The sequence below is a fragment of the Alligator mississippiensis genome, chromosome 1, assembly GCF_030867095.1.
Source record: "Alligator mississippiensis isolate rAllMis1 chromosome 1, rAllMis1, whole genome shotgun sequence".
NCBI lineage: Eukaryota > Metazoa > Chordata > Crocodylia > Alligatoridae > Alligator > Alligator mississippiensis.
In genome coordinates, this window is record NC_081824.1 from 172,058,509 (window position 1) to 172,081,692 (window position 23,184).

The 23,184-nt window shown below is 40.7% G+C and overlaps 1 protein-coding gene across 2 annotated transcripts in view; it reads right to left on the bottom strand.

Annotated features, from left to right (window-relative positions):
• Positions 1 to 830: 830 nt before the first annotated feature.
• The window catches only part of KCNK5 (potassium two pore domain channel subfamily K member 5), a 52,660-nt gene continuing 30,306 nt past the window's right edge, over positions 831 to 23,184 (bottom strand). For both annotated transcript variants that reach the window (XM_019483060.2, XM_006275989.4), the window contains 4 exons: positions 12,069 to 12,180; positions 10,262 to 10,428; positions 7,895 to 8,063; positions 831 to 6,193 (listed from right to left, as the gene is read on the bottom strand). In XM_019483060.2, coding sequence (XP_019338605.1) covers positions 5,373 to 6,193; positions 7,895 to 8,063; positions 10,262 to 10,428; positions 12,069 to 12,180 — 1,269 coding nt within the window. In that variant the 3' untranslated portion in view covers positions 831 to 5,372. The remainder of the gene's footprint in view (positions 6,194 to 7,894; positions 8,064 to 10,261; positions 10,429 to 12,068; positions 12,181 to 23,184) is intronic.

Genomic DNA, 23,184 nt, shown 5'->3' on the forward strand with positions numbered 1-23,184 from the left:
AGATCCTTAGAGGGGTAATGCAAGATTGTTATGTAATTGTATTAATGCATGTATGCATGTGCGTGTTTGTGGGCATCTACACGCATACAAAAGATCTGCCTCCCTTTTAGACCTTTAAGCACATCCAACAGGGGTGGCCAGTGTGTCATGCACATATTACAAGTGGCACAGGCATCCTCTGTATGTGGCCACCCATCATAGCTGCAGATCAGGGAGGGGACAGGCAGCACAGCAAACAGGGCAGGAAACAGAAGGTGGAATAATAGACTGGACAGGAGAAGGGGATCTGAGTGGCACTTCGGAGGAGTGCAGGGCTAACTTGTGGCACACCTGCCAAAAAGGTTGCCCCCGCTGATGTACAGAATGGGGCATTCAGAAAGCAGTCAAAAGCATCCCATCTTGAGATTTTCTAGTTAGCCTGCTAATCCTAACCTTCACTTAAATACTCCAGTCTAATATATTTAAAAAAAAAAACCCAAAAAGTTACCTTCCCTCCTTCCCCACAAGGAAAAGACGTTTGAATACAAAACTTTGCATACACTTAACAGCATCATCTCCTAATTTAACTCTTCCTGCAGGACTTAACCATAGTCCCTTTTCTGTAATACTTTGCTATGCTGTACCTACCAGATCTTGTTCATCTAATGTCACTGGGGCTTCACATGGGTGCAGGCATCTGCACAAAACAACTTTCTACATCAGGCCTTTAGCTTCAAGCTCTTTGGAACAAGACCAGCTCTGTCTGTAAAGAGCAATGTAGGTGCATGGCAGTGTGGAAATAAGGCTTAGTTTCTCAATTCTTTCCTCTGCAGTGATGAATACAGATAAACTTGTACAATTAACATTTTATTGCAAAATATTAAAATAAATTACATTTTTACAAAGACTTATCCAATATTTACATACAGTGTGGTTCCAGTGACAATCAGCGAACAAAGAACAGACTATCTCTTCATGCAATGGAGTGACAGAGATGAAACAGCCGAGACTGTACAAACACTAAAAGCTGCATGGAAAGCAGAGACTCTACTTTAAAAAAAAAAAAAAAAAAGTTAAGTGTCACAATTAGAATGAAGCCTAGAAAGCATGAAGATTAGAGATAAAATGGGATTCTTAGGCTTCCGTTAAGGTCCAGAGGCTTAGTATTGCTTTTTGGTCTCATGTTATTGTGAATGTTGGTATAATTTTACCTATACCATGAAAACCAAATGAGGGGGAAAAAAAAAAAAAAATAAATAAAAAATCAGAACTTATCCAGGGTGACAAAATGTTGTATATCACTAAGGAATGGTGGTAATATCATGACATCTGTTGCCAGCAACAGATTCACATAAATCACGATCACAGGAAAAAGTAAAAATAAAATAAACCAAGGCTATTTGTATATTATTCAGTGGTTTCGTACCCATATCTCAGATTCATTAGACTCTATACCACAAGACACAAGACCACCATTGATGTTCATTTGGTCACACTAAAACAGATTTGAATGACAAAAGAAAAAGCAATAAGTGACACACAAAATTGGCAGGGTGCTAAGAAAGAGGAGGGCACCTTACTGACTGTAGGAACAAGATTCACCAACAGAACATAAAGAGACCTTTAGGAATTGTCAATGCCTTTTACATCTCATTGGCTCGTTGTGGCAGAATTGGTCAATGGAAATTGGGCACGAGAAGGGAAGGGACCCTCACTCTGATTAATGCCCCAAAGTTAACGAGAAATAGGTCTGTACCAGCAGTCCACTAGAAGGATTCCTGCCCCCTCCTCTCTCCAAATTTATACAAGTGTCTGCCATGAGTCTTGCAGATTTTTATTAGTAAATGACTATACAATCCCATCTATAGAAATGCACTTATTTAACCAAACACAGCTAGACAGTTAATTACCTCAGCAAAAAATATTTACCAGATGGCTAAAAAAATGGTTCTCCAAAATCATGAACGTAATTTCCTTGAACTACTTCACATTATAAAGATCTTACCAAACAGCATCTGGGAATTCAAAGTGGCCCAAGGCACTTTTGAAACCGATAGGCCAAAATGTAGGGTAGACACTCTTCTAGTTCACTACTTGGAAATCAAAAAGGCAAACAGATAATGCTAATTTAAGCCTCTAGCCTGCTGTTTTTCCTAAACAGGATGGAAGACTTGTAGACAAAGGTCTGTCTGGCACCATCATTTAAAAGGACAGTGGACAAACCACCCTTTTGCAGAAGGGGTATAAACCAATTTAGTCCCGCTTAAATGTTGGATGCATGTTGGATTTAACAACAACATTTCTTGTGCTGGCTCTTTGCAGACTGGTAAATTTTGCCCAGCATTAGAGTTAGAGCAAGGCACATGGTTGGCTGCTGGGGAGAAAAACTGTGAAGTGTAATTATGTTTTAAAAAACTCAAACCCAGGAATTCTGCATAGTTCTTGAAAAACTGATTGGTACCTGAAAGCCCATGACATGCGTCATGTAGACTTGATATTCTAAGATGACAGCACTGGCAGTTTGGCAGTGACCCTGTTCTGCATTTAAACTTAGAAACACAGAATAGATCAGGCCTATCCACATCTTTAAATACACGGGTGCTGTTTGATATGGAGAACATACAGATTCCAATGTGCAAAATCTCAATATGAGCAGTCCAAGCCAATGGTTACCATGTAGCAGCCGATGTGTTGTAAAATGGACACCCTGGCTTACTTCACATGTTCAACCCTCCAATGCAGGAGGCCACATTTGGTTATCCCTCTTCTTTTACTTAATATAACATACAACACGCTTGATATTGCGTTTTTAATCTTTGTTTTCCAACTCTACCTGGAATTAACTGTCTCTATAGCCTTAATCATTGTAATTTACAATGGAAGACTAGTTGAAGAGCAAGAAATGCTTTATGGAGTGCTCTGTTTGAAGGATGTGCATTTTCCTTAATGAGAAGGCTGACCTGCTACACTAGGGGGTTACACCTTCTATAAATTGCATACTGTCTACTATTTCTTTTTTCTTGTTTTTTATTTTTTTTTACAGTACTAGTGGCACCAAGGCACAGTCATCATTCAGAACCCTTAATACAAGGAGGTACACCTGGGGGGCTTGGCATCACAATAAAAGGCTATGAAAAGAAAGTCTGTTAGAACGAACCAAATGTTGCTCAGACAAATGTGCTCATTCCTGTCAGTTGCAAAAAAACTGATTATGTCCTTCCATCAAGGTTCCAAACAGCAGCAATATTTTGCAATTACACGTTGGATTTGCTTTTTCTCCTCAGCCATGCAAATGTAAGGGTGGAGTAACTACTAAAACCAATGAAACACACTTTACATTTCCGACCAGTGTAATGGGGCAGGATCTTGCCCTTAGTTAACATTAGTGTATAGAAGCTCCTGCAAATAGTACAAGCTTTTGAACAGAAATGAACACTGTCATTCCTTGTTTCACAGTAGGTGACTTCAGAACTCTCGTCAACAAGATATCCAACTGGAGTGCCAGGTTTCCACAAGTTCTCCTTGTATCGAAGGAGAAACTAGTGATTTGAGCAGCAGCTAATATTTACTGTTATTAGTATGCTTAGTCATTCAAAGTTAGTATTACAAAAATTTTACACAACCTCTCAAAGTTAGAAAGAGAGCCATATTTTCCACCCTCTCAAATGCTAGAGTTTAGTTTCAACTGTTCACTGGACTGCTGAAAGTTTAAGGCATGTTGACATGACTTAAATACTGTAAAACAAAACATAAACTTGCCTAATAATATTAAAAAGTTTAAAATCCCAGCAATTGTCTGTTCTAAAAATATGTTGGACCACTGAAATCCATACCTCTTGCCAACATAAATCAAGAGCTTCATCTGAAAGGATTTGGCACATTTCATGTGTAGAGCTCTTTAAAAAAGAGAGAGAAATATAAAACCATATACCACCATTTTCTTTACTCAAAATGTATGGTGTTCATTTTTTTTAAAAAAAAAAGCAGGCCTGGCACCCCATAGCAAGAATCCCTAACTGGAGCCGAGACATAACATCTTCAGAACTGCTACAGTGACTTAGGGGTCCAAGTCTCTTTTTAAAAGCAAGTTATGCTTCTCAAGTCAGTTTTGAAAAAGATACTTGGAGCCTAAATCACTGTAGCACTTCTGAAAATGGTACCAAAGATTTAGCATTACCCAGCTATTTGGGGTAAAATAACCATATAGAATGTCCTCTTAAGGATGCAATATGCAGAAGTATAAGCAACTACTGGTACAAAACAAATGCTCAGGTTCAAGTCTAATCTGAAGTACCAAGTTGGCAAGAAACAGCAAAAGATTTTGCAGCGATATTGAACACACTGTATATAAGGTCTGCAGCAGCTCTTTAAGTCCTTCCAAGAGGCACTACAACACTCAGGGGGTATCCTCTACTCAAAAGATGGTTTTGCTCAAAGAACAGTATCACTAAAAAACTTCACCTGTACAGATGCATCATATAAAGTTTATTCAAGCATTTCCTCTAGAATATGGGCAGGAGAAGGACATGTTCCACCCACAAAGCTTGTCAAATGGCGGTTGTGCTCTTCTTTACTTTGATCAGGGTGGTGTCCCCTCCACACCCTCCTCACTACTTTCTTGCACACAATCAGGCTGCTAGACCCTGAACTTCATTCACACATACTTTTCATGCCCAAGAAGGATTTTCATTCTAGGGTAGGTCCTTGTTCATTAAAGGCTCTCTAAACCAGTTCCTTTGGGCTTTTAAATGGATTTGTTCAAGAAGTTAGTGCTCTTCATTTTTGCTAGCACTAGCATAATCTGATGCTGTGGAAGCTTCCTTATTCAGCTCTGCCAATGCACCTCTACTCTCACCTTTGGTACATCCTGCTTTTCCTTCTCTTGGAGAAGAGAGACAGAATATGGCACAATCGGGAGTCTCAACTACGATACGACTTTTCACGTGTGGTCCAAGCAGGACTTGAATCCATGTTTCCAGAGGTGAAAATCTAGTACAGTAATCAAACATGTTACAGATGCCCAAACTAGTTTGTCTGCAATTGTAGTTTCACCCCCAAACTAATTCCCTCAGGAAAAGCACAAAATAGATCCAGTGTAATAACTAGTCTTTTCCCCCGCACTTCCTTCTAGCCTTCTCAAACCCTTAAACTGTCATTCTGTTAAAACTTGCTTTAAAAAAAACCCAAACAAACAATAAACACCACATAAAGCAAAATTGAATGGATGGTTTCTCAAACAAAAAACCCTGTAGGTAACATTAAAACACTGGAGTTTTAGTTTGTTTTTAAAAAAAGAGAGAGAGACAGGAGGTTTTAAGCAACAAATTTGCCTTCCTCCTTGCTCCCATCTATTAACCAACATCAGACAACCATTGGTCAGCATGAGTGCTGCTTCACGTTGTAGCTTTTCCATTGTTTACTGTGTTATACTCGTTCATCAGTTGTTCATAAGGCACAGAAGTTTCCAGCTCATTACTGGTAAATGTGGATTCATCTGAAGATGAAAACTTCATCAGGGTTTTGGGAGTCTCAGGCTCCTCTACAAGATTGTCATCCATGGAGGATTTGGAAGTTTCCTCATCATCTGAAAGATCTTGCTCTTCATCATCATCTTCATTTACAAAAGTTATATTGGCGTTCTCAAAGATTAGGGGACGACAATCCCTGGAGTCCCACGCTTCCCCTTCTTCCTCACTGATTCGGTCCAGCTGGTTTACAAACATGTTGCAGTCCAGTGGGCTGTCTGTCTGTTTGTCATTTAGGTGCCTCGCAATGCGACTATTTTTGAGTTTTAAGGAAACCTCATCATAATTGAATGAGTTGCTCTTTGTGTACGTCACCTGGATATCTTTATTGGCAATCTGCATATTTGGTTTGGAATGGTCTGTTTTAATGATGTTATTATCACTGTTTGACTTCAGGGCCTTCTTCCCAATCTGCTTGATGAGATCATTATAGGTCTCTTCCTTCTTGGAAAGGAAGCTGAAAATGTTCACATCCTTGGAGGTGCCCATTTGAAGGGCTTTTTTAGACTGAGGGTGATTTTCAAATGACTCTTTCCTTTTTTTCCTCCGTTTCTTGATTGCTTTGTGGACTTCCACAAACATGCTGACTTTCCAATTGACAAATAGAGAAAGCCACGCTAGGCCCAGGTAGATCCATAACTCCACAAAGTATCGGTAAAGGGCATGGTAGTTTGCTTCTGGGTTTACACCTGCAAATAATTCAAAACAGGACTATCATGTTGTGACTGTATATAGTTTTAGGAAAGTATTCAACCAGGCATAACCTTCATGAACCTGAGTGAAAAAACCTTGAAGGTTTTTCAGGACACAGTTTTTACATCTGCCTTTAAAAACAGGATCAGAGTAGAAAGTGTTTGAAAAAGTTTGTCCTAGAAAGGGACTAACCTTAAAAGAAGTCTCTTGCAAATAAAACCCCAAACTTTTTTTTTTTTTTAAATGGATCAGAATGAAAGGACAGTTTAGTTGTTAAAACAATGTTAAGAGCCAAGATGTGGGTTGTTTCAAATTCTCCTGAGCAACTATGGCAAGTCATGTCCAAGTTTTTCAAAGTGCTCTGTAATTTTGGGCTCTAGACACACAGGAACCAATAGTCAGAGGTGGCAGTCACTCGTAACTGAATTTAGTTTGAAGTCAGTTGGAACTATCAGCATTTACTATTTTCACGGGAGAAATACAGCTTGCCAAACCAGAGCCGAGGTGTCTGTAGGTGGTGCCCAAGATTAGAAGTTGCTTTAAAAACTGAGTCTTCAACATTAGTACGTCTGAATTTCTCACATCTGAAAAATGGGGACCCTGTTTACCTAGCCTGGTTGGAAGCTTGTTTGCCTTAAACAAGATGTATAAAGAGGTGTTCATTATTCAAAATTAGAGCTACGGCTGACAATCATAAGAGCAGCAGTACTCTCAAAGTCACCCAAAAATGAAGGACTCCAACTAATGTAGAACTTATTTGTTGTGTTTTTAGCCACGAGATTTTCAGTCACTCACCCCACATTGTCAGTTTCTCAGGGTGAGTTGCTCAAAATCAACTGGTTGCTGAGACCAGTGCAAGCTTGGGCAGGAAAGAAGCACTTTCTACCCCAACTCCAGTTTTACATTAAGTAGTCAAAGGATAAAATACATAAGCAGTGCTTAGAGCAGGGGTGGAAACCAGAACTCTTCCAAGCCCATATAGTGTGACAGGTAGAGAACTCTCTTGGGATGTGGGATAGGTAGGCAGGCATGACCCCTCCCAGGCTGAAGGAAGTAAAAGCTTCAGATTTCCCAAATCCTGGGCAAATGCTCTGACCACCTGACTAGTGCACAAGAGGTGGGCACCGTGCTTCTTCCCAGAATTGTCTAAATAAAAAGAGTGAGCACCGTTTTCTTCTTTTTTTTTTTTTTTTTTTTTTAAATGAAAAGATGCAGGCACCTTACTCAGGGCTACAGACAGACATATAAATCCTGGCAAAAGAAAGATGGGATTGAGACACCTTCCCTTTCCTGTCCTCAGCATTTCCCTATTGTATAGACCTAGGCAGTGAACAGCAAACTTTAGGTAGCTCCCTGCTTAGCATGGTGCTACGATAGAGGTGCCTAACTCTCCCTAGGCACATACAGTGGGCTGCCCTCACAACACAAGCATTAGATTCCATTCAGGAGCCACATACTAAAGATTAGATGTTGCTGTGCCTAACTCTTTATTGAATCTGGCCTGAAGTACCATTTAAAGAAGCTGCAGGGTGAGCTCCTTGAAGCAGCATTAACCATTAGGGAATGCTGAGAATCATTAGGTTGACCACCATGGAAATATTCAGTAAAGCAGAAGGCTCTGGAAATCTTATATCTCAGGGAAGTGACAGCACATGTGACACATACATTGAACAACATGAGAGTAAGTTATTACTGACCAGCAACAAAGTCTCCAAATCCTATGGTGGTGATAGTGATGAACGAGAAATAGAGACCTTCAATGTAGTCCCAGCCTTCTGTCACCATGAAGACAAAGGGAGGAATAACCAGGTGAATGAGAACTCCCCACATAATGAAAATAACTGTGCACGTGATTTGTGCTTGCCTCTGGGAAGTAGTAAAAAAACAAAACAAAACAACAAAAAAGCTTTTTAGAGAGAAGTCACATTTTCTTTCAACCAGTGCACTTTGTTGTGTGTCCAATGTCAGCAATATTAGTCAATTCATACTTTTGCAGTAAGACTTTAGCAACCATGGCTAAAGGGGACTAAAAATAGTAAATGAATGAATGGAAACTAAATCACATCATTCAGACACCTCAAAAACAGCGCTTTCAGGTCATTTCCTCAAGTACTTTTTGCATGCATGCATACTCCAAAAGGTAGAGGAATTCCTTACAGTAGCAGCAGTAAGTTAGTGAAGTACACAGGTTTGGTAAAAGCACTGATGCCTGAATAGCTAGAAATCACTGCAGTCTGTGAGCATATCACCACTTCTGTCCAGGGTGATCCAGTCATAAGCAATAGCTGTTGGAGTAGCTTTGGTAGCAAAAAAAAAAAAAAAAAAAAAAAAAAAAGGATGCTGTAAAAGAACACTGGAAGCAAGGGCATGGAAACCAGAAAAAGAGCCAGGCTAGCAACAATCAATGAGGGAGCGCCATGAGGCTGACGGGAAGGTGCGTTAAAGGGTTTTGGAGAGGAGAGAGAGGGGCAGCCAGGGCACTTAGAAGAAAGCATGCCATATTCTGAACTCATGGACATCAGTTCCATCTGTTTTCAGGGGACTACTCAAGCCACTCAAGTTGCACTGGTTTAGACGGCAGCCCTCAAGAGAACAGCAATTCTGTAATCTACAACGCTTGTTAGTTCTCTAGAGGCAAACTTCATACAGGTGCAGAGAGCCAGAACTTGTGCAGAGGTCATTTTAATCCCCTCTCCCCCCAACACAAAACCCTTTACTAATTGGTCGTGTGTCTGCATATTTCTATTTTACCCTGAGTAGTACACAGTACGATCTTTGTTTTACTGCATTAAGTCACGCTGCTATACAGGGGCTCCTACACACATGGGGAGCCTGCTCTGAAGAGCTGGCAATCCAGCACATCAGAGCAGACTCATTAATTGAGTCTGCTGGAGCATGGAAATTGACATGACGCTGTGCGTCTCTGCGCTAACAAAATGGCAGGTGTGTGCTCTGAAATAAAACATGTCCAATGAACTATAGTTTAAAGCAGTGTGGGGACACACGGTGATGCTGATACACGCAATGCATGGGTACTTTTGATTAGTGCGGCTTGCTAATTAAAGCATCCAGTGCTATGCCAAAAGCGCATCTAAAAATACCCCAGGTTTTGTTGTGCAGGGTGTCTCTATACTGAGAACTAAGAGTACAGGATCACCCAGAAGCCCCAGTCATGACCTACTGTGCAAGGTGCTGTACAAACTGAGGCAAACGATCTTAGGCAGTAGAACTGGTTGCTTAGGGAAACTGTGGACTGGCCGTCACTGGAAGTGTTCAAGAAGAGGTTGGACAGCCACTGGTCAAGGATAGTTTAGGCACAGCTATGCCTGTGTTCTACTATGGGTATTCCTCATGTGTTGCAGCTGTGCTGAGTGCCCCGCAACCCACCCTTCTGCTACATGTGTCAGGGTGCCTTTAAGCTTCCCTCAGAGTCATTTGTTGTTGGCTTCAGCCAAGGCTGGGGATTTTGGCTGGGGTGTGCCAATGCTCCTGCTGGGACTTAAAGCCAGAGGTTCCTAGCTGGAGGGTCTTGCTCCTCTGCTCAGGGTCAGACCGATTGCCATATCTGACATCAGGAAGGAATTTTACCCCATGGTCAGATAGGTATGGACTGTGCATTTTGTTGCCTTCTTCTATAGCAGGGGGTGTGGCCCTTTACTTGAAATATCCCTAGCATATATTAATGACCTTTTATAGAAGCAGGACACTGGCTGCCATGGTTCCTCTGCTTTACCTGTGGCAAGTCAGGATGTTATGTCTTGTGTTGTCTCAGGGTTTATGGCAGTCTTATGAAAAGTTTAGATTATGGACTGCATAGGGTGGTTTGGACAGGGATAGTCCTGCCTTGCATTGGATTGGATGGCCTCTAAGGGTCCTTTCCAGCCCTACTTCTCTATGATTAGTCTATGACAGCTTACAGAGTCCAGTTCTGCTCCAGGTCAAATTGTGTAGTATCACTACAGAATTTGCCCCTTGATATGTCCAAATGTACTATCCAGGTAAGTGGGCATGCAAAGAACTAGGTTAAGTCACATACTGAACACTTGGCCAGAGAAGAAACATACCAGGCTTACTCCTCTCTTGGTCAAGAACTGGCCCAGCCTCTTGGCACGCCCACCAAAGAACTTCCCCAAAGCACTGATCCATGTCAAGCAGAGGGGAACCCCAAAGAGACCGTAAAATATGCAGAAGAGACGCCCAGAGGGTGTCTTTGGAGAAACGTTTCCATATCCTGAAAAAGAGATAAGAAGATATAATTTAGCTCACACGAGCTATGGGCTTGTGCTAAGCATATAGCAGTACAAGTTTGTCTATACACAGATGACAAGCCATTGTCCGAGCCTTTGCTGTACCAAATATCCACAACTCAAAAGCTGCAGTCCTTTCCTGCCCAATGCTGATGGCCTGAAATACTTAGAAGCCTTCTTTTAAGTAACGTATTATATTTAAGTGGAGGCTGGGAATGGAGGGCTGCATTTTAGTTGCCTCCTGGTTTATCTACAAGTTCTGAGAGCTCTCTCCTCATCAGATAAACCAGAGATTAAAAAAACCCTCACCTTGAAGCATCTAAAGTGTTTTTTTCCCCTTTTGGTAAAATACTGCTAGAAGTCTGAATCTTATAAACTGATTCAAATGCAACCTCTGTAATCCCTCCCCCGCATCTCCTGCCATAAAGACAAAAAAAATCAAGTTGCAAATCAAAAGTGCCACTGCTAAGAAATTTGCACCCCTTGTGAGATCTCCATTCTGGGCATGAATGTTATACCCCAGCATCTCTGCAGAAAGAGGCAATCAGACACCCAACTGGAGGAGAATAGGTCACAACTGTGCAAGTTGCCTTGATCAGGGCTTTAAATCTTTGATAGTAACAGAACTCAACAAGCAACCATAGGTATTCTGAGCACAGACCCAGGAAAGACAACTAGCTTATTTTCTAATCCTCTGCTTGAAATTTGTTTAAACCATGTTTGCTTTCCTGACCTTTTCTTGCTGGAAGTCAAGCAAAAATAAAGTCAGATTTCTTCAAGGGTTTTTTTAATAATATTAACAGGGGGAACATGTTGCTGTATTTGGTTTAGCAGTAAGGTTTCTATCTTGGTCACCTCCTCTGGTCAGTTTGTGTTTTCCAACACCATGGATGTTCTTTTTTCAGAACAAACAACAACCAACCCATAACCCTGATCTTTTTCTGAATCTCGCAGGGTCCTACAGATATATCAGTGAAGGCCTTCTGTAATAGCAAAGGCAGGGTTTTGCATTGGGAGAGAAGCTGATTTTCCAAGGTACGGCGTATTGGAAAAGAGCAAAAACCTTTTGGTCGGGTTCTAGCTGCATAGATCAGTGGTGAATTTTAGACCATCTCATACCTTTTGCCCTTTCCCCTAAAAAAAATGGAGAAAGAGATGATAAAACAAAAAGGTTTCAGAGAACCTATGAGATTGAATCTATCAATACTCTGTTTGGGATAGTAGAAGACCTGTACTTTGAGTCCCAGTGAATATTCCTTTAAGTTATAAGCAGCACTTGATGCCAGGTTTATACCAAACAGGCATTCAAATATAAACTGTGATTGGAACTGGGATTGTATCAGTCCCACTTCATCAAGCCGCTGGATATGTAATTACTCAGCAAGGAAAACATTTTTATTACATACTTCAAGGATTTGAGTGTTGATGAACCATAACTGCCTCATACACATGCCTCATGAAAACATATGTTCTAAGGTTGCTTGCTCACTTGTTTATACTTCCCATGGTTATTAGGAAGTATATTTTTCTTCAATGGATAGCCAGATACATGAATGAAAGAGCAAGAGGCCACTGAATTGTAAGAAGTTCTGCAGCCAAGAGAACTCACATGATAAATACCCACCAATTGTCGTGATTACAGTAGCAGCAAAGATCACGGCATTGGGCCAATTCCAGTTGTTGAATGTGTTGTTGCCCGTAATGGTAACTCCTTGCCCAGCAGCATTTGATACTACCTACAAATAACAATACATAGCATTGGTTAGAGATAATGTCCAGCACGTAACTTGAAGCAGAAAGAAATGCCCATTAGTGTCTTCCCATAGTTCAACAGCACAAAATAGTTGTGTAAGTTTATTCTATGAAGCACAAATACTGCTTTGGCACCCTTGCTAAAAAGTTGAAAACCTACCTAATGTAAATTGTCTTGCCCAGTGAACATTTGCTAAATGCCAGAAATAGATTGCAAAGCTGTTGCAGAATATGAGGGTTTACTTAGGGGTTTAAATGTGAGGTTTACCTGGGAAGAAAACTATGGCTAGACATACAAAGGTACCAGAGCAAATCATGATCTACCTCCCAGAATTATTTTAGCCAAGTAGCATTCAGCTACTCTGCAGCACAGTTCCTGAATACAGAGTTAGTATTGCACAGGGGCACCTGCTGTATTACAACTATATTTGTAACAATGTTTGAAACTCTTGGTAAGTCCTGGCACAACCAAGGCATGAGAAAGACCAAAGGGAATCCTTTAGCAAAGCTATGCAAATAGAAACACAAAATAATACACATTAGTGCTAGTTCACCTGTTGTCCCTGGCAAAGCTAGGTACCTTACAAGCCAGCATGATACTGCACTTCTGTTTTGCTTAACTTTCCCATGAAACTTAACACTATAAGGAATCTGGTGGCACTCCCTGCATTAGGCCTGTCTCTCACTCACCCTTCTCTCTCAAAACCCTTGTACTAGCTGAGCCAATATGAATGCCCTGTGTTCGTTTATACTATTGTCTGGTGGATAGCATCAATTATTTGTGCTCCCATAGAACATGCAAATTAAAAGCTTTGATATTCACTTGGGTCTAGAGGGAAAAGTTGTGAGCAAACCTTATATATTGTCTAGCTAATCTTAGGAAACATCTGAGTAGAGACTTGGGCTTTTCAAACTGGATCATAGGAGGCTGCACTAGTGTGATACAAATCTGATGACCACAGAAAGTCCCTATACAAGTTTACAGAAAGTTTTAAAAATAATACATTTAACTCTCATTCTGACAGACTTGGACCTCCCTCAAGTAACAAGAAAGAGCTTGCTAGTGATTTCACTCTCAAAATCTGTAATTGTTTCGTTTAGTCCTCGAAGCAATCCTAGGGTGCAGTTTCAGATTTCTTAGTTGTTCTTAAGGTACTTCTAGAAGTCTAGGCTAAACTGAATGTGTTGACACATGGCTTGTATACTCTGGAATAATTTGACTTTGCTTTACTTTTGCCCTGAAGTAAACAGACAATGAACAGTCTTACAATGGTGTAAATCAGTTCCCTCTGGGAAAGAGTTACCCTTTGGAAAGTGAGGAGTAAAACTTTACATTGGTGTCTGAAGCTCTAATAAATTTCATCCCAATGTAGCCCTTTCTATCACTGCAAATCAGCAGGGCCAGTCCAACCATTAGGCAAACTAGGCAGTCACCTAGGGTGCCAAAATTTGGGGGGCGCCAAAATTATATGCAGAACAGAACAACAGGAACATCATTCTAACTAACAGCCCTGGCTGGCTATGGCTCCACCTTGGTCTAAGACCTTTGGTTCAGCAAGGGGAGAAAGACCTCTGAAAAGATCTCAGAGGAAAGATCACTAGAATCGCAACTCCTACCTTTTGGGTGCTGCGGTACACAGTGGCAGGGACACCGAGGTACACAGTTCGCCTAGAGTGCCAATTACCCTTGGACCAGCCCTGCAAACCAAGTTGTTGCTGGCTCACATCCCAGCTACTGGTGAGGAATTGCAGTAGTACCTGCTGCAGACAATTATCCCCAGAGAGCTGGTTGTATGGCTCTCCAGATATAGGCACAATTTTATTCAAAGCAAAATTACCCCAGGGTAAGCATGTCATGTGTCTGCACCCTGAGAAAGTAGCACTAAGTTTAGATACCACATACTGAGTGTGCTGTAGCGCAGATACTCTTGATAATCTCACAAACATGTTGAGAACGGAGGATGACAAGAAAAACAAAGGTCTCATTTTGATAGGAATTTGTGAATTCAAACCAATAAACTGTATGTAGACAGATATTTCAAAGAAAAAGTAGCATTTTGCAGCTGAATTTAGTCTAAAGTGAATAACCCACTTTCAGAGAAAAGGCAGCCCACACACATAGATTAAAAATAAATAAATAAATAAATACGTCTGAGTCTCTGATCTCTTACAAGAAAACAAATGGAGGTATTCCAAAGCAACTCCAGCTCCTGCAAAGGTGTCTAGCAAACCTTATAGTCAATAGCATCCAAGGCAGCTGACAGATACAGGGGCCTGATTGGCTGCCAAAAAATCTTCCATGCTTTGGAAAAGGCACACATTAAAATTACACTACATGTTAGACTGCAACCATTTGGTTCCAAGTTGCATCCTATCGCCCAAGCTCACTTGGATTAGTTTCATTCTTCACAAGGCAACTGACCTTAAGATACACAGTAACATGTCAGTCTCCTCTGTCACTGGGCCATTATCTCATCCTACGTTACTCCACCTTCAACTTGAACTAACGAGCTCTGTTTAGCAGTATGTGAAAGCAGTTAGCATGCAGTGTGCAAGCGGTGGTGTTGTGAAGGTGTGAGGGGGCCCCAGCTCCAGAGGGAGAAGGCAGCTGGAGTGAGCAGAACACAGCTGCCCCTCACACCCATCCAGTTAATGTCCTTAGGGACCAAGGGCCTGCTCTTCTCATTGTTGTATAAACACTTAAAAAATTCAGATTCATAGCATTTCCCCTGCCAAAGCTGCACCTCCCTCTCATTCCTACTGGAACGCAGTTATCTATGAGCTGCAGTCTTGCTTCAGACTTTCTCCACTTTCATTATTTTCAGTACCTTTTCGCTATAATAAGCCTGTTTGTGGATCTGAAGCCCCAGAGCATTAACAACATATACATTCCAGTTGTAGAAGAACAAGATTAAAATATATACATTTTAAACTCAACGTTTTTCCCTTTTTTCTTTGTTTGGCTACTGAACAACAGCACATACATACACATACAGCAGTTTTCTATGCCAAGTAACTTTTGACCACATTGAAATAATTAAGTCTTTTTGGCATAAGTAGATAATAAAAATGGACATGATACCATTAAGCTGCAAGATGCTGTATGTGCAAGAAATTTGTTTGGTAACTAATAACCTTTTTTAATTCCAATAATCAGTATGTTAGCAACATGGTCAATTTTGCCACTTCTGTGATGACAGTAGATAGGAGCCTAGCAAAGATTGGTAATATTTTTTTTTTTTTTTTTTGTGATAAATACTAAATGTACCAAGCAAACCCTCCTCCCCACCACCTCCTTCCTCACATTCCACCCTGGAGTGTCGAGTAGAAAAATAAGCGCCCAACACTGCGGTTCAATCTTTAAATAAAGTTCCAGTTTGGAAATGCCAAAGCAATTCATTCTGACATTTTCAAAACGTCATTTTTAATTTAAAATACTGATCTAAAATTATTTTTAAAAATGTTAACTTGAAAATAAAATATTTCATTTTGTTTCAAAACAAAATTATTTTAGTTTGATCCAAAATTATTATTATTTTTTGTTGAAAATCTCGAAATGTTTCCATTTTGGTTTGGCCCAAATTCAACTTTTTTCTTTGTTTTGCTACTGAACAGCAGTAGCAAGTAAATAATCAACCAACCAATCCAGCTATTCACTTTTGTTTAGTCACTAGAGGCGTCTTTACACCTGCTCCGGGGGGGAATGCTTTAATTAGAGTGGCTCCGAAAGCCACTCTAACTAAAGCTCATTTGACAAACTTTAACTAAAGTGCCCCTGCTGCCATTTTGAAGCACAGGACTTTGAATACACGAGACGCTGCAGGTGCTTTCATTAAAGTGCCCCCGCAGCCATTTTGAAGTCCAGGGATGCTGAATACATGAGACACAGAGGCTGCCAGTGTGCTAATTAGCACACTCCAGCAGACTTGATTAGAACCGAGTCTGGTCTGATATGCAGCAATTACAGCGTGTCAGAGCAGCATCCCTGCATGTCTACATGCACCCTAGGTTGCCTGGAGCTATTAAATGGAGGTTACAGGAAGGGAATCCAAGAAAGGGGGAAAAAAACCTAATGCACCTTTTGATGACATTAGCAAAAATACAAGCCAAAAGGTTTTTCCAACCTAATAAAAAGGGGCAGTGTTCTCTTTCTTAGTTCTCTTCCAGCATAAAACACTGCTGCAATACAGCAGGTGATTTCCTTCAATTACATCTTTAATGTTACTTATTAAATGATTAGCCTCCCCAAGGACTTGTCAAAGGTCAAAAGTACCAATTAATGACATTCTCCCCTTTGCCCCTACACAGAAGTCTGTTTACAAAGGAAGTTCTGCATACTAACATTTAAAGAGCATTAGACTTGTGCCACTCAGACTTCCCATAACAATAAGGATGACTGCAAAACCAGAATAAGCTTTAAACAAGTGTGCATGTCATGGGTGGGAAGCAGAAGAGATTCAAAACAAGATATTATGGATACATCATTATATCTTTCTCCCATCCTCCTATGTTTTGCTCTGAAACAAAAGCTCAGAATAAGCATGTGGAAGAAAGTTGGAACGTTTCCTATACTAACATTAAAACAAATTTTCATCATTGCATTACCAATTCAGTAATGGTAATGATAAGAGGTCTATGTGCATCTTGATCACCAGGTTATTGACCTCTTCTCAGAACAGGTCATTAGGATGTGGCTCACAAACCTATTCAAGCCAACAGGCTGTAGCCTGTCTCAACTGCTGTCAGTCCTGCTGGCAATACAACAGCTGGAAATTTGAAAAAAGATGCTACTCCACACAACACCTTGAGATCAGTCCCATTAGAAGGGGATGTGAGGAAATATATGCCTGCAACCTACTTAGAAGGTATCACAGTAGGAACAAGAGAAGGAAAAGCATTTGAGCAGATAATACAGATCTAGAGTAAGAAGTGAGCTTAACAAAAGAGTTAATAAGTACATAAGCAAAACCCAAGGCATTTGATTATGTTAAAATACAAGTATTTGACCTGTTGAGTCCTATCCAAGTGAACAGGAGTGAACCGTGTTGCAACCATTAAACCAAAAATGTTTCAGGCCTGGTTTTAGCCATAAAAATAAGGATTTTCACCTGGTCTATATAAATAATCACATATGAAAGCTACTGATTTATATTTTCCTTTTTAAACCAACCTGTTAGGAACATGGCTTTAGTCTAATACATAGAAACAAGATGCATCTTTGTTAAGCAGCCATGTGATAAATAGCCAATTGACAGTGTTGCTAAAAAGAATGATATTCACAAGGAAATGGACACTCAGTTTGCCAGCTTCAGACTACTGGTGGGTAGATGAGAATAAAACAACAACAACAAATCCCCACACATAATGCATGACCCTACAGAAGATGAGGGTGGGGGCAGGGCACATCTATGAGACATTTACTGTGGAGTAGACTAATTAGCTGTGCAGCAAACATCTTGGCATCTACAAGTCCACCTCTATTAGGCTGGAGTAAACTAATTTACTCTGCAGCAGGGTAGTATTGTAAATACAAGTACTATCCTGTTGCAGAGTAAAAAACTCCATAACAATGCACATACAGACGCTGACCCAGCTGGCTGGGGCACAAGGGTGTTTCAATGCAGGAGCTGCCTACCGGCTAGCCCCATGCTAAAGCATCCTTGTGCCTCAGCCAGCCCTTCTGCAGAATGCTGAGCTGAAGGGAAACAGCTCTGGACTGGCTGGCAGACGCCTGGGCCCACTGCCAGCCAGGGCTGCTCCGACCTGCCTCAACACGCTGCAGTCCTAGGCACACATTCAAACAGGAGCACGTTCAAACAGCATGCCTGGGAGCAATAAACTCTGGAGTTTACTGCTTCGCATTAACTCCACATATAGGCACGGCCATAGTCACTTTGTTTAGACACCTGCAGTGATTTTCTAGTTAATCCATGATATCCAAGTCCAGGTAAAACTTGCTAAAATTCTATAACCAGATTGTTATGGCTGTACCTAGAACAGCGTTATCTGAAGATAAGTCAATGCCTTAAAACTTATCTGCCCAGATAAGACAGACGTATATGATGTGCACATAAAAATTGCTTTGTTACACAACAGCAGCAGATTTTCCCAGGTGAAGCCAGTTATCAGCGACTCACCTGGCACAAGATTAAATGCAAGCAAAAGGTCTAGCATAATCGGTGATACTACAGTTAAAGCTAAGAACTAGGAAGAAACTCTGTGAACAAGACACTATTAAACTCAAAAGGCTTAACTGTATTTGGGGATTTTGCAGGCATTCTAGAAGAGGTGGCTGGACAAGATTACAATGAACAATAGCAAAGGAGATTTTCTGCGGATTAACAGCCAGGTAGGACATTTGGACATGTAGGAGAAGAAGTACAGATGGTTTAAACAATTAATTTATTCTGCTCTTCAGGCTTTCACTTTGTGCAGCAATAGGAGAACGTGAGAAATCTTTTGGACCAGTGTCTTTGTCTTCCTTCTTTTACATTAACCTCATCTCATCTCTTCGCACAAAACTAATTTTATCCAAGGTATTCTGAGGAGGTGTGGACATCTACTTGTAGCAGTCGCATAGTCGTAAACCCATCTTTAGACATCCTTTCCTGTACTTGCCCTTTAGTGTCACTAGTTCCTAACACCCCCCGCCCCTCTTGTGTTTGATGAACAATGAGCAAAAATAGAACAAATTATATGTCCAAATTGTCCAGTTACTCACTTTTGCAGTGTTTTAAAACTCCCCACACTAATGTGAATAATGATGTTTTCCCAATGTGAAATACTACTTTTGGTTAAAGAAGGGGGAGGAGGAGGAGAATAAATATGAGTACCATAACCCCTGAATCATCCCAGTCAGCCTTCATCATGTTTTCACCACGAAAATACCAGGTTTCTTCTACATGTCAGCCTCCAGAACTGAACAGTGCATTTCAGGGTATAAAGCAGTAGCTGGTGTACTCTACCAGGCCTCCTGGGCTCTGTCCCCAGTTATAATTCTGACAATGAATGGCAGGAGATAAAGTGAACTAACCTCTCAATAACTCACATATTCTTCATCTTTAAAATGAAAGCATTTAACCCACAGGGATGTGGCAAGAAGCTGTAGGTTTATAAACATGTGTTGAGAGGCTTTGCAATAAAATATGATGGATTATAAAATGAAGAATATGGTATAAATGGAAACTAATCAGTGCAACTTCGTATAGTAATAGATTTCTGTTTGGAGATGATATTCTACTCCTCAGTGGAAGAAACAGTGCTCATCCTCCAAACATGGTGAGAGACATGCTAAACTGGCTTCTAAAATTTTGATGCAATCCTCAAAAACCCCATTTCTGGCCAGCATACTGCATGGCTGTTACATTTTCCATTTAATATGTGCTTACTATTTGGCTCTTTTACCCTAGATTCATTTGATATTTACTGGCCCATGTTCCAAAGAAGATCTGAACTCCCATGACCTGGTTTTCCTTCATTCGTTGCTTCACATTAGGCTTTATTCAATGGAGGTCTCACTAAATTTATATTTTATATAAATTTGAAGATAGAAATCTGTGGATTAGTTATCTAATCATGGGTACATGCAATGCTGACAATTTAGCCAATCACAATAAAACTGTCCAGAAGCATGGGGTTTGCATTTGTAATCAGATGAAACTTTATACTGCCATTCCTCTTTCAGCAGTTCTTATTTTAACCGAATCCAGCAGCAACAGAGTGAAATAGCAGGAGACAAGTTCACAGGCAATCAGCACTGCAGTCATGTCTTTGATTTTACAAGCTTTTCCAAGAGGGGAAGAGAGATCAGGTCAACAAGCAAGGAAGGAGCCCCAGGGGTTCAGTCCAGGGAGGGAGAAATCTCCACCTGTAGCTTCTGAAAGAGAACTTTCCTTTCTCTTCTGTTTTGTTTCTGTGGGTTAGTGAAGTCTGCAGCAGAAGTACTAACGTGGACTGAAACTCTAGCATGGTGTAAAATTAATGCTGAGAGCAGGCAATGGTAACAGGAGCCATGCTCAGTCATAAACAGGCAAACCAGCTTGGAAAGATTACCCAGACCCCTGCAGAAAGTATTTAAGTGCTACATTAATTAACAGCATTGGACAGGTGTACATTCTCAAGGCTGTAAGAGATGCATTCCCATTGTGCCTGTAGGCCAAAGAAAGTCAGAGTGATGCAAGCTGCTCCATCTCCAGGCACCTGGAGACAGAGCCCTAGCCTGTGAGTTTATGTTGAAAGAGACACCACTTTAAACTCTCAGCATGGATTTTTTTTTAAACCAATTTGGTTCAAGTGATACAAAACCCAGTGTGAACAGGTCTCGAATTAAGTCTGGTTAATAGCTACTTAACTTGATCTATCAACCAGATTTAAAGCTGAATTAAGAGCATCCACACAGGACTTCATACAACTTAAACTAAATCAATCTGTTTTACAAATAGCAACAACGGGGGTCTCTGCACATGCTCTGCAGCGGAGTGGGATGGGTGCTTTAATTAGAGCGGCTCTCAGAGCTGCTCTAATTAAAGAGCCCACAGCATCACATGTATTCAGTGTCCTGCATTTCAAAATAGCAGTGGGGGCACTTTAACTAAAGCTCGTTTAATGAGCTTTAGTTAAAATGCCCCTCCTGCCATTTTGAAACGCAGGAATGCTGAATACATGATGCGGAGGCTGCTGGAGCACGCTAATTAGCACACTCCAGCAGACTTGATTCAGTTTGCTCCAATGCATGCTAACTAGCATGTGTCAAAGCATAGCTTTGTCATGTGTACAGGTGCCCATCTTGGACTGCTGAATACAGGTAGTGCCAGAGACCATGGCTAGCAACTGAAGAGAATATGAAAGGTTAAAGCAATACACGAGTTCACAACTATTATGTTAATGCAACCTTTAAAGCTGGTGGTGGATGGGTGGAGTGAGAAAAAGATGAAGTCTCATTGCTTCAGGTACAGAGTTAAAACAAGTTGGAGAGGAACACACAGGATAGCATGCAAAACAGCTGCACCTTTTTAAGGTTTTCCTCTGCCTTCCTATATCTCTCTCTGAGTTTGAGGCAAGTTGTGTAAGGAACATGTGCAGCCTATGAATTCTCAGACATGCCAGACAATGGCTTCCCTCTCACAGTGGTTTCAAATCACCAGGAAAGCAAAAAAGCTTTTGGTTGTTGCCTAACCCAATTTCCCATCTCAGACAACGACAACATCATCATGATTGCTCACTTGGCCCCTCAGTCCCCAGCTGCTTGAAACACCCTGGCATGTGACCAGGGTCAGCATGGATGGCCAAGTCAGCGAGCTTTTTAGACCGCCTCAGGCACTTGACAGTCTCTGCGGGATTCTGGAAATCAACAGGACTTAGGATGGTTGACCTTTCATTTCCCTTCTCTCTCAGTATTATCTAAGGCTGGAATATGAATTTGATGTTCATCAGAACAACAGCCATGCCAGATGTGGGAAAAAAAAACCCAAAAAACTTTTAGCTGAGTTCTGGATTTCCTACTTCACTTTGGTGGGAATGGTTTGCGACCTTTTTTGTAGAAAGAAAAATAAGACAGGTGAACCACATTGTCTAAGGCTAACAGACAACACCCTAGTATCTTACAAGCCTGTGAGAGCTGCATGTCCTCTACTGACCTGTGTAGAAAGTAGTGTTAGGAGGTGGTTGGGGCAAGTTTCAGGATGTGAGTCAGCAGCACCTGCATTGGGGAAGGATGGTGGGTGATGAATTAAATGAGAAAAATTCCAGATTTCACAGACAGAGAAAGAGAGAGAGAGAGACACATACACACACACACACCCACCCACCCACCCAGTTAGAGCACACATCCAAATCCTATCCACTGAACCTCAATTAGCTAAAAATCCTTAGACAGGCATTTCCTCCAGGCCAATCTAACTGAAGTTCTCTAGGTCCTGAAGAACTCCATAGTACTGCTAATTCCAGCAGTTGTTTCATACTTTGCCATGATTGCCAAAATAACATTCAAAGACTTCTCTCCTTCTTTCAACATGAAAATTAGCAGCATCTGAGCTAGACACAAACTTATGACTTAATGATACTATAAGATTAAAACCAGTAGCAATCTGCTGAAAGATCACTGGCAGAGGCTGTGTTGTATTTCAATTAAATAAGAAATTGTCAAATTGAAGGAATATTCTTGGTCTGCACTCTTCAAGGAATGAAATGATCTTTCATTATGTATTGACATCTACAAATATAAATGAGCTTTACTCAGCCAGACATTACCATAAGCTAATTAGCAATACACATTTCACATGAATGTTCCTTCTCTTCTTCCCTCCTTAACATGGAAAAAAAAAGAAACAAAAAACCTGAAGAGCGTTAGCCATGCAGTTTATACTCCTTGACAAGGCACTTACAAGGTGCAGGCCATGCATATTTTTTCCCTCTTCTGTCTCTCAGCTTTTTATAAAAGCTGATTTAAAAGGTATATGCTGCTAGCTATCTTAAAGGTTTCCTATAACAGCAGAAGTTAACTATGGGACACAACTGCTCCTTTGACATGTGGCTGTTCACCAGCCTTTTTCAACGTACAGAGCATGTGCTGCTGTGAAACCTTTAAAAAAAATTAAAAAGGCTTTTACTTGGTGTATCAAAATCTGACCATGTCCGAACCAGCATTTTAACATAATCTGAAGTGCATCCATGTAATCCACCGTTTTCCATGTGGTTATAAGAAAAAAAAACCCCAGTCTCTCCCCTAAACATGAATCAATGCAGTGTGTGACTTTAACAAGGTGAATGACAGTAACCCAACAATGAACATTCTTCAAAATAAGCCACTGATAGCTCTCTAGCTAGAACGTAGCATTTAGGTTTTATGCAAATGATTGTTAAAACTTCACTTTACTATCAAAACAAGGTAATAAAATTTTTTTTAAAACCCACTTTGTTCCATGGTACCTAATACTACTAATTCTGCTGCTTTTCCATTTGCCCCAGCAGTTTCTCAGTATTTCATGCTA